Source organism: Nasonia vitripennis, chromosome 2 (assembly GCF_009193385.2).
Source record: "Nasonia vitripennis strain AsymCx chromosome 2, Nvit_psr_1.1, whole genome shotgun sequence".
Lineage (NCBI taxonomy): Eukaryota > Metazoa > Arthropoda > Insecta > Hymenoptera > Pteromalidae > Nasonia > Nasonia vitripennis.
This window is the reverse complement of record NC_045758.1, coordinates 12,021,607-12,040,446: the sequence shown is the minus strand read 5'-3', so window position 1 is coordinate 12,040,446 and position 18,840 is coordinate 12,021,607. Positions and strand designations below refer to the sequence as shown.

Genomic DNA, 18,840 nt, shown 5'->3' with positions numbered 1-18,840 from the left:
AGGTAAAAAGTTCATTGAATATTTATAACTGTTATTAATGTTAAAAAATTATTTTTTTACAGTAACTTTTATTCTTTTAACTTAGGATTTTATATTTTCGTTTTATATTAGCAACTTGCAGTGCCTGTGTGGATGGTTTTGGCAGATTTTAGTTAAGTATTATTTTTTCATTTGGATCTCGCTGTGCATGGGGTAGGTAGATATAAGTTTTATTTATTTATTTATTTATTCATTTATTTCAACACCATATACATATGACCTTTAAAAGGCACCCTATAGAGGCAAACGCAGTTGCCTGTACATAGGGATGGCATAATCACTAATATTAATATACTTAAAACTACCATATAGAGCCAAGATAACGCATTTAACGCTATCATGTCCTTTTTCCTTTTCAGTTTATGGGATATATTAATATTTACGTATGATCTTCAAATCTTGGGTAACTAGATTTGGTGCTTAGGGTTCTTGTTTTTTAGTTTTAGTTTGACATTTTCTTATTTATCGGTGCAGCCACCGGTAATTCGAACATTTTCGAATTGATGCAGGGTCGCCCGATGGCTGACTTCAGGGGACAAAGCAGATCGCTTTTAGACTTTTACCGCGTTGCCCCCTGAAGTTGGCTTTTGAGCAACCCTCCGAAGTCCGAATTATTATTGTTCTGTGCAGAACAAGAATACACGGCACAACGCAACGGAACTCACAGAATAAGGGAACGGAACGCATTGTAGATAGGCTCCAGCACTGGAATCTGGATGGCATAAGTACGGCAAATCACTTGTTGATGCGAAGAGGTCGATTCTTTTTTTCCCCGAAACGTCAGTGCACATACAAAAAGTTAGGTTAAAGACCGGTGTACGAGAAATAACGTTTCAAGTACGTATTTGCAACGATAGACAATAATCGCATTATTTCAACGAAAAGTCTGTTTTGTGATATTACCATAACATGGGGCATCGGTGTCAGTGCGGCGAAGAACATAACGCAGGAGAACTGGGAGTTCAATACAATCTTTTCGAGAAGATTGACTTGCAGAATGTAGAGTGTCTGAACGAGCTGGTGGAAGGATCTGGAGCCAAGATTTTCAAATCGTGGGAGGATCGCTTGGATCATACAAAGGTATATTTTTTATATGAAAATTCGAGTATTTGCTTTGTTTTTTTACTTTGCATCAGTACTGTACAGCTTATTGTTCAATTTAAATGTGATTATGGTTATAATTTTGACGCCCATAAATAGCTAATCAATCAACCTAATTTGTGTGTTTGTATACTGACTGCCACTTTTTATTTTGTATAATTATTTTTAGTTTGTGGAAAGCGATGTGGATGAGGAACTACTCTTCAATATCCCGTGAGTATGCACATAAATGTGATATATATATATATATATATATATATATGTTTCTATATAAAATATCTCTTTATAGCTTTACCGGTGATATCAAGCTCAAAGGTCTGATTATTGTCGGAGGACCAGATGATTCTCATCCATCAGAAGTAAAACTGTAAATATCATTCTTGATATTTGCATGCTTAATTTGAAAAAAAATTTATGAATGCAATGATAATATAAATATTCTGTTTTAGCTATAAAAACAGGGAGGGAATGACATTCGACGAAGCTGGAAGTGAACCTGATCAGAAATTTGAGTTGATAATGGACCAATACGGTGTTCACGAGTATCCAATAAAGTAAGTTTCTAATGGTTATTTTCAATTTATAAATAGAAATTACTCTGCTACGTACATTCAACAAGATAACATATATCACAACGAGTCTAGCTTTATTTATGCAATTGGTATAATGAATCATTGTATCGTAAATAGTCCAGTAGTCTTTGTCCAAGTGCTAAATATGACTCAGCAAGAACGTTTTATTTACAGAGTGGCCAAATTTTCCTCAGTGCATCATCTCACACTGCACTTTACTGGTAACCGTGGAGCTGAGAGAACAAGGATCGACTATATTGGCTTGAAAGGAGAGTGGACTCCTGGCCATCGTCATGGAGTCACTATCTGCACATACGAGGCTCTACCGCAACACAAAGATCATGTTAGTTCTGAAAACTTTGATGACTTTTCGCGCGCAGTTTCATAGTTTTGAAAATTAATCTTTTCAATCGTTCAAAAGTGGTAAAAGACTGAATCTTGCATCCACCACTCTAATTTTTTGCCGATATTTCAATTTCTAATCCTGCATGACTGTCTCTCATGAATCATTCTTTAAAAAGTCTGCTAACGAAAAGATATTATAGTGATTGATATTTATTTGAATTTAATTTTGATTTATGATTAATTTATACTGATGATTCTATTAATGGTCGGAATTATCAAAGTGATACAAAGCACACATAGGAATTACTTACTGTTACTATTCGTTTACTTAAACTTTGCATAATTTTGTATAAAAAAAAAAAAAATAACGTATAAGCGCATAAAAAATTGTAGCTCGAGAACTTTCAAAACGAAGAGTACAACTTGATTTCTATCACAGATAGACATGTGTATAACATTGCACCGTTTGCGAATCGAATGGATCTCAAGATAACAAATAAAAGGAGAAAAAAATGAAAAGCAAAGCCAAACTATCTAGTTCGAGGAAGAAAAAAATCCAGCCTCCCTATTTATAACGCGACCAAAAATCCGCACAAAGCCTTTCTCTTTTTTCTCCGTTCTTTCTTCCTCCGTTCGTTCGCCCCGCCATATGCGTAGCTTTATTTTCAGCGGCGACTGCGACAAGTGCAGCACGCGTCGCTTACATTGCACTACTGCGACTGCTCTTTCGAGCATATACACTCGCTCGAACCGTTTAGTACAAGCATACGCAAGTCCATACGATCGGGGGAGAAGCAGCGTGAGCAGCTCTGCACACGCATTTCGGATTTTCGCGCAGTCGGTAGCGCGCGATCGACAACAAAGGAGCGGCGCATCGCGGCTCGCGCGTGTGTACATACACAATATACATTGTGCCATACATACATTGTGCGGTTAATAAATTTCCTCGCGAGCGGGCGAGAGCGATGTTTTGTTTACGCGGTTTGGCACGCGGCTGCTCGCCGTTTATCGTCGACGATTCCACGAGCCAGCCGGACTTTCATTAAAACGCCGAGAGTGCCATCGACGGAGATTGACCACACACGCGGAGAAACTTTGTTTTTATTATCATTACGCCGTACACGCGTGTCGCAAGACGGTCAGCTTGAATTGTAAGCAGGAGAGGAGAACCGAAGTTGCGCAGTACAGCACAAGGAGAAGAAGAAGCAGCAGCAGCAGCAGCAGCAGCAGTGAATTATTTATGAAGATCGGGTCAGAAGAGGAATAAGCGCACGCAGCTCTGGAAACGTCTACAGTCCCTCGAGCAAACAGTGAGTAGTGGTAAATAAGAGTACACGATAGTTGTAACGTGCGGAGCTTGCAGCGTTGAGTTGTCTGCACGACAATGCGGAAATATCGCGTGAGCCGCTCGACTCGCGCGAGGAGAACACTCAACAATCGCAGCGCGAGAGTGTGCGTATACTTGTTATGTGTATGCGCGACCTTTGAACCGGCTGGCGGTTGCGAGGTGCCAAAATAGATTACGCTATCTTCATCTATACGCGATGTGTAGTTCAATTCGATTCGAGCGTTTCCAACGACTGCGTGTCTGCGTTTATTATCGTAGAACCGAGATTGAATGAATCGGCGGCGTCTTTTTTCTCAATTTTGTTACGAAACCTGATTTTCAATCGCGCTTTGGCGTTAGAAGCGAGAAACTTCTCGAAATCGAATTTTTGATACTGAGCGAACGCATTAATTCGCGGCATAAAAAAGCCTCATTAGTCATCGAAAAATTATACACGCACATAATGAAATTCCTCACAATCGCACGAGCTCCCGATAAACTCCATCGCGCAGAGCGCCCGAAAAACCGCAGAGAGCGCGTAAACGGCGGTACAGCATAGTGATACCGGTTTATCGCAGCAGCAGCAGCAGCCGTCGAAGTGCCGCGTATCGGAGTAAAACAATGCCGCAAACGCACGATCCCGATAACGGCGCATCCGCGCCTCGTGATCTATCGCTCTCGGGGCATAAAGCTCTCCCGAGCACACGTCGAAGGACGCAGCTCTCTGCGACTTGGGGAAACCTTAAACTTGTATGCGAGAGAGTCCGTATAAGGGGATCAAAGATAATTAAGTCGTCGCACGTACAGACGCGTCTTTAGTGGATGTGCTGTGGAGAGTTGGGGGTGAGACGGAATTAATAGGCTTACAATTAGAACTTTTTAATCGCCGAATCGTTGTGGGGAGTTATTAATTTGTAAAAGAGTGTCGTTACGGGCGAGAGAAGAAATTGTATTTCTGATGCGGGGGCGTTAACGGTCGTTTTTTATTGACGAAATCTAGCTCCTTTTCGAGTGTTTTATTCAAGGGCTGAGAGGGCGTGAAAAAGAAGACGATAGCATAAAAAAACGACGTTATTACGTCGCAGGCATCTCGTGCCGTGCATGCATTTTTTATACGCACACGCCTCCTTTCATGAATTTCTATCTGCCTGTTGATTTCAATGCACGTGCTCCGCGCGACGGATAAGTATCAAAGTCAGCAGTGTAACAAAAGAAGGCTATAAAAATTCACAAACATGTCTTAATGCAAGTCCGTACATTTTTTATTTAATCCGCGCGAATTCTTGAGCTCCGTCATTTTCCTTCAAATCGGAAAAAACAAGGATTCAATCGCCCGTTTCGATCGTAAAATGCTTAATTGCTCGATTCACGTCGTCGAGCTTTTAATTAAAAATTCCCAACAATAATTGAGCGAAGATTATTGTCGGATTCTCGGCGGGTAATCATGCTAATACACAGCGAGCAGTGTTGTTTTATGGAATAAAAACTGATTGATCGATCGGCACGTAATCCGCACCGGCGATAAATTATTGTAGGTACGTTCAGGAAAAATTCCTCCTCGAATTAAAAATAACCAACAGCGAGTGAGCGAGAGAAAGCTTACAATGACCGACAACAATCCCGTTACTCATACTCAAACCGAATTAACGTTCGTCACGCTAAAATTAAACTCATTGAAGAAAAAGAGCAGAAAGAAAAGAAAAGAAAAAAATATCCACGGCTCGCGAGATTAAATCGAGCAGTGGAAAGTTATTGGCCCGGGGAATAAACCGTGCGCGCATGGATATAATATAGCAAGCGCTCGCACGCATGGTCCGCTCAATTTGGCACAAAGGAAATTTACCGCATTCGCAAGTCCGAGCTTTTGTTTTCTTTTCCTTGCGCCTTGATCTCTCGGTACGAGATCTGAGCTTTTAGCCCGCGCGCGCATGTGTCAATCGAAGTGAATCAAGTGTACGATGGATCCGCGTAATGCAATCATTGCTTCGAGTAGTCTACTCCGCGATGCTCTTTCGTTGGCTGTACGCTTGTAATTTGCTTAAGGATTCGTATCGCGAAAACTTTTTTTCGAACGATACTCGGACGCTGGGGATATATATGAGGGGGGACGCCGATCAAGTGCAGTAGATTGAACGTTGTATCGAATTTGTGTTTGTTTGTTTGTTTTTAAAAACACGGCGATTGCGCGCGATTGAACTGTTTTCCTCAGTCGTATATACATCGCACCGCGTGTCACTGCAGCATCGATCTTCCGAACAATTAGCGTACGATATGCATTCGGGAACGAAATTTCGTTCCATATTCTGCGCGTATTATCTCTGAATTATTACCCTTTTCTGACAAGCTCTCGATACCGGTGTAAAGCGCTCGAAACCAGTTCGAAGCACGCACGCGGCAAATCAGGTATAGACGCTGCACCGGTACACGTTGGGTACATACACACACACACGCACATAATTTCTCTGTGACGATGACCCAAGAGTTATATTTATTGAAATGTCATGCGCCTGTATAACAATACACACCGCGCCGCAGATTAAATTTTCAATCCAGATGGCCGATTATCTTGTCCGATAGGCGCGACGACGTGCCATTATATCTCTCGATGGAATTCGTAGAGATTCTTCGGAGAACATATATCTATAGTTGACGGAGATTAACCGAAAAATCCGTCAAAGATTCGGCCAGAGAAGACGTCAGATAAGGCTAAACAATAAGATCTCGTCATAAATACGCGCATCAATCTATAGATGGGCCCGAGTTACAATGTCTTCTTCGAGAAGCGCCGCGAGCAGTTTGCGCTTATCGCGCCTGTGAGCTTCCATCTCGCTCGCGTATAATATATTACACATGCTTGTGTAAAATCGAGCGAGTTAAATATTACGTGTACAATGTACATGGTTGTAGCGGAGTATCGTGAATGAAGAATCCTCGGTCGAGTGTCATGAGCCGTTGCACGCGCAATTACTTCTTTTTTTATCGTTCCGGTGAACGCGACGTGTTTGAGCATCTCGCCGTTTACTTTTCAAAAATATATGACGTCTGTATCGAGAGATATTACAGCCAACTATGTCTGTTATACATTTACGGCGCGTGTTGCTAGCAATAATGAAGCAGTGCAAACGTTAATTTCGCTCTTTTATGTAATGGACGAACGATAAAGACGTCAGCATAAATTTCCGAGCCATATACATAACCGCGCGATTCACTCAAGCTCCCGAGGCATAAGTACATCAGCAGCTCGCAAGCCTATTGTCGCAAAAGTTTTATCTCCTACTTCCGTTATGTCAACCCTCGCGTCACGCGCATCAGATCTAGAAGTGTGCTAACTACAGCATATCACCGCCCACACCGTTATAATGCGCGCAAAGTCGCGAACTTGTAATGCCCTTCGTTCCGGCCGCCGACGCGATACGTTTGTTTGCGGCTCTGAAGCTTGGCAATTTTATCGGCCGATCCGACGTGTCGGCAGACTAATCGTTGCGCGATGTGTATTTCTGAGCAGAACTATGTGACAACGGCGGAAAATCCGTTTGATCGTTACCGCGATTTCGGCAGAGAAACTATTATACTATCACACGATAAAAATCTCCGTACGAGACGATATTCCAGGTAACGTAATAATAATAATAATCGATATATCGCAGCGAGATCTTTACACGCGCACTTATAGATCGAGCGAACGTGTAAAAATTTACCGCTCAATTATATTTAATTGATCGCGATCGAATTCGGAAATTAATGTTGTAAAGCGCCGGGTGGGTAGTATAATGCGGCGATATTATATACGCACACATTGACCTTTTTTTTCATTGGAGCTTTTTAATTACTTATAATTGCCCGAGTGGATTAGTAAGTCAGTGCCGAGTTTTTAATCAATAAATCATTCGTCTAATCTCACCGGCTACTTCCGACGCTCGGCAATAGATTCTTTCACCTTTTATATCACTGTCACTCTCGCGCGGCTTATCGCTGATTCCCATGTACAAGTATAATCGTCTCTCTCGCAAATACAAAGTTTCTCGACCTTGTGCGCGATATTTCGTTCGATACAGCCATCAGCGATTTCAGATCACCTGATGTCGTGTTTCGTGTGATTTCAGTTATTAAGACTGTACTCGTGATTTGCAATTGATCCTTCTCTCTGACGCGGGACGCTTACTATTGTGCGAACGACTATATTCGTCGATCTATCCGATTTATAATATATGCTTCGCGGGAAAAGTGGCAGCGAGAATTAGCTTGTAAGGGAAAAACTCGGCCTGTTTACACGCTGTAAATCAGCAGAGATGCGCTATCTGAAATCTCAAAGCTGCTCGCTTTGTGCCTCGGAGATGTGTAAGAATCTTTATTATCAGGAAGTCGCCGCGGGTAAGCGAATTTATTTTCTTCTTGTTATTGCTGCGTTTACACACGGCGCGTGATATGAGGTAGAGCCACTCCCGCGAATTTTCGGCGAAGCTGTTGGCATAAAACTTGATTGCCGGCTTAATCGCCGTAATATTAGACGAGCGAAAATTCGGATATTTCTGGAAAAGAGCATCTACGTCTCATATCTCATAAAATCCGTCGATGATCTCATCGCAATCACGTACGCATCTAATCTCGAGCCATATACCCCGGCATTATCTAAAGAGAAAATTTCGTTAACGTATCTATACCTTAGCAGTTTATGCTAATCTCAAGAGAATAGAACAATCGTCGCCGCATTTTGTCGGCGATAGCGAGTACACAAATTATATGGCTTGCTCGTCGCCCACGTAAATTCCCACGTATAATAAACTCGCGGTACAGTAGGTGGTGAAAAAAATAGTTCGTCTCGTCTCGTTATCGGTCAGACATACTCGCGCGAGGATATTACAAAGATCGGTAAGGAGATACTTGATTATCGAGCCGATATAATCAATGACGCGGTCACTTTAAATTCGGCGCTCGTTAACTTTAAGAGCTTCCACGCCCTCCGAGAAAACACTGTTAATTTTTACGGCCATCGCTTCGCAATGCTATAATAGCGGCCCGTTAAAATTAGCCGCATGAAGCCCGGCGAGAAATGCTCACCGGTCAACAACAACGTTGCAAGTTCCTACCATGAATTCAAAATTGGCACGCATTAATAATCTCCTGATAGTTTTCCAATTTCAGCTATAAGTATCTCGAGACTAAAATCTTGGCCTCAGCTCGCGTATTAAGATGCCGGGCGCGTCGAAGGGCTGCCGGCACGAGCTGCATCATCAGCGCTACCCACTCCACTCGTCGCTGAGAAGATAGTACACAGCAGCGACCGCGGCAGCGTCAGTCGAGCCAGGAAAGCCGCGCCGCGACCATCTCGTGCGCTGCGCTCGTGCTCCTATACGCACACGCAGACAGACACACGGCTAGCACGTGCGTGTGCTCGAGTGGCTTTTCCGCCCCCCTACTCTCTCCCCGAGCGAGTGATTACGCGCCGGTTTAATACTAATAGCGGCCGAAAGCTGCCAGTCGGTCTTCGGCTCGCGTGCCGGCTTATCGAGGAGAGCTACACTCGGAGCTTTTCGGTTGGAAAATTTTGGTATGCCGCCGTTTCGTAAGACCAGATAAGGGACGCAAAGAAGAGGAAGAGGAAGAGCTATCATCGATGCGGAGGACGATTGCAGCTGTCGATGGCGATGAGATCGGCAGAGCTCGCACGTGCAGACGTTGTTGACAAGTCAATTAATTCGAAATACGCGAGTAAACAGGGCAAGGATCGATTCGTCTGGATGATTTAACGAAAGTGCCTTACATTTCGTACTCTCTCACTCTCTTTCTCCTACTGCCGTGCCACTGAAGATTTATTATAACAGAGAAGAAGAAGAAGAAGAAGAAGAAGTGGAATTCAATACTGAATTGGATTTTTTAATAGAGCAAGCTTTCCCGCGCAAAATGACGCACATACCGGAGAAGAACGGCAAGTCCGTGGTTAAGCACAACGGCGAGAAGAATGGAAAGGCCACGCAGGAGGAGGTCGTGCAGCCGCCCCCGCCTGACGGCGGATGGGGATGGGTCGTCGTCTTCGCTTCATTCATGGTTCACGTAATCAGTGAGTATTTCTGCGCTTATCTCTTTCGCTCTCCCGTTTTTTATTTCAAACTATCGCTCCCTGTGTAAACAATATATTAATAATCGTCGAGCGCGCGAACGTCCGATCGTTCCCTTATTTTTTGGCGATCGACGTCGGAAATCGGCCGAGCACGAACTGGCGCCGAAAATCGAACGTTATAATATATCGTCGCGAAACTTTACTTTTCACTGCTGTACGGCGAAGGATGATTTACAAATGTTTCAATAATTTTTATCTTCGAAACGATAAGGGCTTCTTACTCAACCGCTACCGAATTTAGCAATAATTCCGTCGGATACATCCGTTCAATCGCGAACAAATTAATTCCGTTCGCATATCGGCCCTCTTATTCGAGTATATAAACTTATAACCCCTGGATGTATTTACCGATTCCTCTTATTACGGTAATTATAACGATAAAGCGTTGCCGATAAGGTTCGAAAACAGAAGCGACTTTTTCTCTCTCTCTCTCTCTCTCTCTCTCTCTCTCTCGTACACACGCTCGTGTCTCTTTGCTTTTCATTGCCCTAGTTCGAGAAAATTTCACTTCTCCGCGATGGTTAACAGGTAGTCGCTCCGACGATTTTCTCAGCGCGTGACTCGTCACGATAAAAATCGTACATGTGGTTTGGATTTATCGAGACTGGCTCGTCGCGATCCTACCAGATAATTGTACGATAAAGCGTAATTGGTTTTGCTCTTTTTTTCAATTTGTATAAAATAAGTCCTCACGGGCGATCGCGATTTTATTTAACGAGCGAAGCCTCATTTGGGATATCGGATGTACGTGTTGCTGTACTATATACCCGAGCATACATCGCATCGTTATTCGATAAAACTTGTTGCGATAAGAGATGAGATAGGTATACGTAGGCGTGTAACCCAGATGAAAATATATAGAAGGCGGCAATACGCAGAACTGGATTTGCGCTAATCCGCGACTCCTTGGGATGAGTTTGACAGATCGATAAAAGTCCTTTAATACCGACCCGACCCATACATCATACGAGTGTATGAGATACACTTTCAATACACGAGGAAACAAGGCTAAAACCCATCCTTATTCGTTTATCGACAAGTTATCAACAAATTACATCAATATAATTCAATAACTTCGAGCACTTGTAATCGCTCGTCATTCTGCGTTATTACACTGTCGCAGCTCGCGTATCGCGCGATCCCTATCGCATTACACGTTGTTGTAAATTTTTCACGAGCGATAAGTGATTGCGAGCACGTTTTATGCATCGCTTGTCCTCTAGCTCCGCAATGCGCTTCGGTTATTATGCGTTCGAATAAAAATCATCGTGAATCGCGTTTTCAACGAGCGATGTGTATATATGAGTCATTCTACGAAATGCCGAACACACGCATGTAAAAAACATGGTCTGGATTTTTCGAGCGCAAAGTGTCCGACTTTTCGTAGAACGACTCATCTACGTCCGAAAACCAAGCAACGATGAGAGAATGAAAAAGAGTCCGAGTGAGACTTTGTTGCCAATATTTTTCAGCGCTGCCATTGCATTTGGCATGAGAGCTGACGATGCCTTTATAAATAATCCTCTCGCCAGATTAGTTATGAAATTGTATTGAATAAGGTTCTACAAGCATACGCGTCGTCATCTCGATCTGTCGGTTACACTGTTTCTCTCTCTCTCTCTCTCGTTAAATCTAGATGATGCATCGACCGGCTATAAACCATCCGCCCCCCGCAATTAAGGAGCTCAGGCGTCTATAAAACATCTGCGCTCCCCTTAATCATAGATGCATCAAAAGACGTGCACCCGTATGTGATACGACATTTTTCCTCGTAAATCGAGGTGCATAATTCAAGTCAATCTAGCGTGTCTCCATACTCAGCTCGATAAGTAAGTGTAAGTCTCTCCCTCTCTCTCTCTCTCTCTATGCACTCCTTGTACTTAAGCGATTGGAACGCTCTATTAAGATTTTAATACGGCCGCGCGAGTAAGTGCAGTCTGAGTCAGAAGCCTGCACACAAAGATTATCCTTTTTCGTTGCCAAGGTTCTTTTTTCTCCGCCATATAGGCCTATAATTAACGAAAAGTGTTAGCGTTCTTCGCTGCTGCTATACACACTGGATCTCCTCAAACGGTTTTATCGACGATAATAAACACACTGTATACGCGCTGCTAGCTCGCAGACACATAGCGACGGCGTCGATCTCAATATTTTCGCAGTTGGACGACGTTCGGCTCGTAAAACCCGTGTAAAAATCCGGTCGTGCGCTATACGCTGCATTGTCCTATATTCAGCGAGGAGTATATAGAAGCTATGAAACCCACGTAAGCGCGTATGGGAGGAAATTTCAAAATATACCCCGGCGCAACAAAAGAGAAAGCAATAACGCACGCACAGAATTATTTTTCATCGAGTACGCGGTACACAGTAGTTGATTCATTCGTCGACTTTCGAGATAAGATAGACGACTTTCGCGAGCGCGCTGTAGCGTGCGATGATCTATCTGGCACACGTGCGCGATAATGATGGGGGTATGTTGTTGTAAGACAAAAGTATATTGAATTTCAAGCTGCAGCCGAAAACTACGAGGCATATTATACCTACACTGTCTCGAGTCCGTGCGCGTGCGGCCGAGTGGCTACTCAAACACGAGTCCGCATGTGCGCCGTGTACGCCGAGAGCAAAGACCAAAGAGCGGCGCGGGGGCTCTATTTATATAATACGCGCAAGTGCCTCGAGACACGTGTCGCGAGATGCACTGCAGCAGCCGCCGCCGCCGCGAGGGAAAGAGACACTTTCCACGTGTAGCTCGCAAGCGCGCGTCCGTCTTCGCTATGCGCAGCTTAAATACGAATCTATTTTTATGTACGGCAAACTGTCTTATTCAATGCAGCCTCTGCGTTTTAGCTTTTGGCGCGTTTCGCGGTTCATTCAACTATATTATAACTGCGTGTGTCGGCCTTTCGGTAATTGAATTTGACGCGGTTTTCGGTATGCGCGCACGCAGTGAAACGCTGCGGAGAGCTGATGCGTTTATAGTGCGCAGACGAGGGAGGCGGAGCGAAAGAATGTAATTTATTAAAGTGCGCGCGCGCGGATGAGGGCACTTTTCTTCGTCTTGCGCGCGGAGTGTGTGATATTTATGGCCAGGTTAATTAATAACGCCCCCGCGTTTTTCTTACTACAAACGCGACGTTAATTTGCCTAATTGAGGATAAACAAATTTAATTAATCTCAATCGCAGGTGAGTTGACAAAACAGAATTTCATTTAGACAGAGAGAGAGAGAGAGAGAGGCGAGCTTCTTTATACATTCATCACATCCGGCTGTACTTTTCTCGATCGCGGTGGGAAATTGCGACTCGCGGCTATTCGAGAAGATCCCGAGGTCTGTATGGGTATAGTACACCCTCCGACACGATTACAGTACACACAGGAGGTCGGCTCCACGGACTATAATTATGACGGGGGAGAAGAAGAAGTAGCATCCAGCTATATCACACGCACACCCGCGCGTTTGGTGACACTCTCCGTATAGGTGTGAGAAAATGCGGGAAAGAGATTCCGCGGCCTGGTAGGCGGCCAAATGGCTCGTCGTCGTCGGCGGCTCTGATGTAGATACGAAATAAGCCGAGAAAGAGAGAGAGAGAGAGAGAGAGCTAGGGATGTATCTTATTTTCCTTTTCTCTCTCTCTCTCCCGCGAAACGCGATACACCCGCGGCACCGGAGTCACGTCTCCTTTGATGACTAGAGCTGCCGTACGCGTCGGAATTTCATATATTGCTGCGCAGCGAAAATTACACTCGGCTTTCAATTGTGCGTGCGCTATCGCCATATACTTAGCTGTGATGCGGATCGTTATGTAAACTGTATATCGGGAATTGGCATGTATTCAGGCAGCGAGAGAGAGCGAGAGAGAGGAAAATCGTGGCATCGAAATTGCTTCCGGCTTATATCGAGCTTATAACAATGCGGGAATGCAGAGTGGGCTATAGAATAGAAAGTAGTCCCAAGATGCAGTGTGAGTTGCGCAAGTGTGCAGCAGCATTAGTTTGCTCAACGACGGCGAAATTGCTACCCCCTTGCGCGCCTTATCGTATGATACTCTCTTTGTATGAAACCGTCGCCGCAGACGATTGTTTGACGAGCACATACTCGATTTCCTCGTCTGTGTTTGAACTGGGATAATTCGCGTGTTTACCTGCCGTTTAACGTTTGATTTATAAAGATGCGACAGCGGAGCGCGAGACTACCCTGTGCGAGGCATTTAGCCGCGAAGAGCAGTTTGAGATAGCGTGCGCAAGTCGTCTGGCCGAAGTAGAAATATCCGGGTCAAGTAGTTAAAGGGCAGTTCCGCCAGACATAACGAGTTTCTTCTAAAGTCATAATCGCGCGCGGCGACTTTATTGAATTAAGCCTCTTAACCGCCGCTCAAATTAGCGGTGTTTCGCGGGAACCAGACCCCGTACATGTATACCTCCATCATCTATAGAAACTCGAAAAAATGGCATTTCGCGAACTCGTTATCGCTGAATCATCGATGCGCAGCGCAATTAAGACTCTTATTGTAGGATAAGCGATCGGATGTCTTATTATATTTATACTCGGCAGACTTCAAAGGAGCTTTCCCGATTGTTTTTCGCGCTGCTTCGCGAGATTTACGAGCGGCTGCGATCGATCAGAAGTCTAAATCCGGTTTCCTGCTTTAATTCCCCATCTCGCGCGCGCGAGTCTCCTGAGTAATCACTAATCAGGAGAGTGAATACTCTTGGCCGATTTTCAAGAAAACGTTTAATTAGTCGCGTTTCCTTCTCGCTTTAATCTTGACTCGATTCGATCAAGGTGAGCTTATTCGAAAACGACGCGATTTTCTCGTAAATTTATCGACGACTGTTCGTTGTCGTCAGGTGTCGATCTCAATTCGAAAGAGAGAGAGAGAGAGAGATGCGTGATTTATATTGTGTATCGAGGTACACGACATATTTTATACAAGCACATACTTTTCTCGAGTGTTGTTTACCGAGATTTACGCTTTATGTAATCAACTAATAAAGATAAGAAAGCGACGACTTAACGGCTCAGGCATCCGCGTAATATAGTGCCTCTCTTTTTCACGAGTTTTCGCGTACGATATATACAATATTAGCATTGCCCCTAACGGCGACTCTATTTTCGGAGTCTGTTTGTCGGGGGTAATTTTCCACGCACCTTTTATTCGCGCGACACACGGCTTCGGCCGTGTGAGGTTCGTTCAACTGCACATTGCGCGCGCGCGCGCGCGCCTCTATTTCTCTCTCGTTCTTTTTCATCGAGAAATTTCGCCACACCGATGAAGTGGCCGCGGATATTGTCGTCGCGCGTCCGACTTATCACCGGTGAGAGATTACCTCTGCAAAACGACGGAACAGGAGCGTAAAATGTATGACCTGGAGAACAAATTTTGCCAATGATACACAGGTAGTTGGGGAAAAACGCTCGTGTTCATAATGTGGATTATTTCCGCCTTTCCTGGCTCAAAGCGCGCGTATAAAGCCTGAGAAACCGTGCGCGCCTTGACTACAGAGGCTTTTAATCGATCGTAAAACGTTATCGGCTCGTTGCGCAACGCGTGTATGCGTATAATGTATATGCATCGCGTGTGGGCCAGAAAAATTAAAAGCGCTCGAAAAATGAAAATAAAGTCGCTCGACGCTTTTCTGCATCTTGTTTTCGCGCGCTTGCGCCATACTTTGCCCCGTGCGTCGATCGCACGTTTAAAAAATATGAAATTATGCAAATGTTGACGAAAGCGATTGAAAACATTTGTTTCCATTACAGCCGACGGAGTGACTTATTCCTACGGAATCTTCCACGCCGATTTCCTGCTCTACTTCGGAGCCTCGGATCAGGCTGTCTCATGGATCACTTCGCTCCTGGTCGGTGTCACCTACTGCTCAGGTATGTGTGCGACATACTTAGAGAGACCATGCAATACCGATGCTAGTCATATAACGATGTCCCGATAATTCGCAGGTCCAATATCCAGCGCACTGGTGAACAGGTTCGGCTGCCAGGCGGTGACAATAATGGGCACGCTCGTTGCGAGCGCCTGTCTGCTGGCCAGCGTTTACGCCAAGGACTTGACTGTGCTGTATTTCACAGCTGGCATCGGAACGGGTATGTGCAGTATCTATATACACGTACGCGATCTGCCCAAAGAGATGCGTAATGCTTGCGCATCGATCGGCTTTCTCTCCGACACACAATCTTACACGCGGTGCATTGCTGCACTTGTTGTTGTCCGCTTTTTTATCCGTAAAAAAACAATTCCAGACCGTCATAAATCTTGATGTTTACGAAAAAAATAAATAAGCGGCCTTTGCGATGAAAGCTTTCTATACCGTTGTGTCCGTGATTAATTCTCGAGATGCTTATCTCTCGATCATTTATTTGTCTGCCGCGATGGCCTTTCCACTCGAAGAAACGTTATCCTATTTCTCTCTCTCTCTCTCTCTCTCTCTCTCTCTCTCTCTTTCTTACAAATAATGCACAAGAGGCCGCTTATTTACATAAATGTTAACGCGGTGAAATTTTCAGATAACTTTCCGTTACCTCCGCGATAAGAGGATAAAACGCACTTACCCGCGAGAGAAAAGTTTATTCGAATCCTATTGATGTCAAGGAACGCGTTACACATACGCCAATCAGGTCGATTTCTCATCCGCAGGTTTCGGCTTCGGTCTGATCTATCTGCCCGCCATCGTGAGCGTGACGGTCTACTTCGAGAAGTACCGATCGCTCGCCACCGGAATCGCGGTCTGCGGATCCGGCCTCGGCACCGTCGTCTTCGCGCCCTTCATCTCCTACCTGATCAGCGTCTACGGATCGTACAAGTCCGCGATGATGATCCTCTCCGCCATCGTGCTCAACTGCGTCGTCCTGGGAATCATGTTCAGGCCCCTCGAGCCCGTCAAGTCGTCCGAGTGCATCCCCCTCAAGGTACGTGTCGATAGCGAAAATCTAGTGCATACCTTCGCTGCACAATGTCGAAGAGGATGGGAATAATTGGGTCGCCTTATCAGGAGGTGAAGAGCAACGGAAGGACGAACTTGCAGTCGTGCGAGGACGCGAAGCTGAGTCTGGACCGTCGCTCGAGCATGGGCGCGCCGAAGAAGTACTCGAACGCCAAGTCGAGCGACAACTCTTCCAGCAACATCCGCCTCGCTCTCAGCCAGCCGATCCTGGCATCGAAGGATGGACAGCAGCAGAGCGAGCCCTTCCCAAGGGTGTCCTGTGGCAGCGGCGTGATGAACCGCTCGGACGTTTTCCTGCGCAGCAGTATCCACAGTATCCGCAAACGCTCGTGAGTATTATACTAACTCTAGCTAACGAGCGCGAGGCAATTATGCGCGGATAATGAAAGAAAGTCAAGGCTTCGCGAGGATAACGCTGCGGTAACAGACTTCTAATGCGTGTATATGCAAACAAATCGCAGAGAATCGCTAACGAACAGCGAGGAGAACATGCGATTCCGGCTGTCCTTGAGGAGTCTGCCGAACGGTGCCGGTCACCGCGTGGTCGACGTTGCCGAGTGCGAGGACGAGAACGAGAATCCCGGTATCATCAAGCGGATGCTGCAGTTGGACCTTCTGCGGGACCCGGTTTTCATCATCTTCAGTCTGTCGAACTTCTTCACGAGTCTCGGATTCAACGTGCCCTACGTTTTCCTGGTGGTGAGTAAACCTATTATTAGGATGTGCATTTTGTCTTTGGTGGAGCGAATTTCGGAGACTGCATGACCGAGGAGAATTTCATTTTGTCTTTTTCGCAGAAACAAGCCGAAACCCATGATATAGACAAAGAGACTGCCAGTATGCTGATATCTGTGATAGGCTTTGCGAACACGGCCGGCAGAATCGTGCTTGGCTACATATCCGACAAGCCATGGGTCAACCGACTGTTCATTTACAACGTGTGTTTGACCGTCTGCGGCCTGTGTAAGTCATTCGACTCCGCAATCGATTATACTCGATCTCAAGGCTTTGCGGATGTATAAGCGTGATTTTCCATCCACAGCTACTGCATTTAGCCCCTTCTGCACCGACTTCCTGACCCTCGCTATCTACAGCGCAATCTTCGGATTCACGGCCGGAGCTTACGTCGGCCTCACCTCGGTATGTCTCGTCGACTTGGTCGGACTGGATCGTCTGACGAATGCCTTCGGTCTCGTACTGTTATTCCAAGGAATCGCCTCTTTCCTCGGAGCTCCTATCGCCGGTGAGCATTGTTTTTCCCCCTTACATGCGCTTGATGCTACTTTCAATCGAGTATCAGCAACTAAAGATCGATTATTCGCTTTCAGGATATCTCCGCGACGTGACAGGGTCGTATGATCCAGGCTTCTCCGTCGCGGGAATCATGATCGCAGCCAGTGGACTCATGCTGTTCGTCGTACCGCCTCTGCAGAGATGCCTGCTGAAGAAGGAGGAGAAGCAGCAGAGGATAGAGCCAGTTGCCTAGTTCGAATAAGATCTATTTTCCTACCTTTACCAACCTGTGGACGTTATTTCCGCCCACCTGCCTGCAAAAGTCCCGAAATCGTCAATTAACTTTGATCCACTTGGGCACAACTAATTTAATGCAAAATTATTTTTGTTTTTTTTTTAGTTTACGTTGAGAATACATTTGTTTATCGTTAAGAGTATAGACATACGGATAAACTTTAGTTTTTTTATTATTACAAAATAGTTAAGTATACTAGTATACTGTAAAGTTGAAGAGCGATTCGTTTGAATCGGAAAAGTTGTTATACTATTGTATCGCTTAGATATATATATATAATCTGGTAAGAAGTAGTTTTATATTTTTACTATAAAAGATTTACCATGTATATCGTTATCTAAGATGCCTACGTATATCGAACGTAATATGCATTAATTGCAAGTGCGTAATAACTCTGTGATATAAAAGAAAGAAAAACGTCAATCCAAACGGCATATACAAACAACAGAATAAAAAGAAACTGGAAAGCTGTACGCTCTCATTTTATCGAGATGATATGAAGAATATATATATATATATATATATATATATTTTTGATCTTTATCATCGACGAGCGAGCGTATATCGAATACGGTTATCAGAAGTACGTATATAAAATATAGTTTAAGTACACAATTATGTTATAAGATGAGATGTAAGCGCAAGCGCCGTAGTTTGTAATATCGTGTAAATGGGAATATTTTTCATTTTGTATGGTATGGATGCATTTTCTAATAACGTTAGCTACTCTATATATGTGCATAAGTTTTGAAACATACAGACCCGAATAATACATATAAAACGATTGTTACAAAAGTTGCGTACGTCTTGATTGATTTCGCTCCCGATTCAAAACTCGCGCCAGAGTCGATCTCGCT

The 18,840-nt window shown here is 44.5% G+C and overlaps 2 protein-coding genes across 6 annotated transcripts; both read left to right on the top strand.

The window, feature by feature from the left end:
- The first annotated feature begins 57 nt into the window (after positions 1-57).
- LOC100123308 (monocarboxylate transporter 13) lies at positions 58-18,778 on the top strand. 5 transcript variants are annotated; one of them, XM_001606884.6, is made up of 15 exons: positions 58-876; positions 967-1,119; positions 1,310-1,353; positions 1,430-1,507; positions 1,590-1,694; positions 1,887-3,367; positions 8,527-9,442; positions 15,260-15,379; positions 15,455-15,598; positions 16,149-16,420; positions 16,504-16,784; positions 16,917-17,154; positions 17,253-17,418; positions 17,498-17,698; positions 17,784-18,778. In XM_001606884.6, the coding sequence occupies exons 7-15, from the start codon at positions 9,286-9,288 to the stop codon at positions 17,939-17,941; spliced, it is 1,737 nt and encodes a 578-aa protein (XP_001606934.1). In that variant the 5' UTR covers positions 58-876; positions 967-1,119; positions 1,310-1,353; positions 1,430-1,507; positions 1,590-1,694; positions 1,887-3,367; positions 8,527-9,285; the 3' UTR covers positions 17,942-18,778. The 5 variants fall into 5 exon arrangements, with proteins under 5 accessions (XP_001606934.1, XP_031779087.1, XP_032452462.1 ...); XM_031923227.2 differs by having other exon boundaries at positions 8,513-9,442; XM_032596571.1 differs by having other exon boundaries at positions 1,887-3,377.
- Positions 949-2,139, top strand: LOC100123301 (PITH domain-containing protein 1). Its single transcript, XM_032597158.1, has 6 exons — positions 949-1,119; positions 1,310-1,353; positions 1,430-1,507; positions 1,590-1,694; positions 1,887-2,055; positions 2,134-2,139. The coding sequence occupies exons 1-6, from the start codon at positions 949-951 to the stop codon at positions 2,137-2,139; spliced, it is 573 nt and encodes a 190-aa protein (XP_032453049.1).
- Positions 18,779-18,840: the final 62 nt, after the last annotated feature.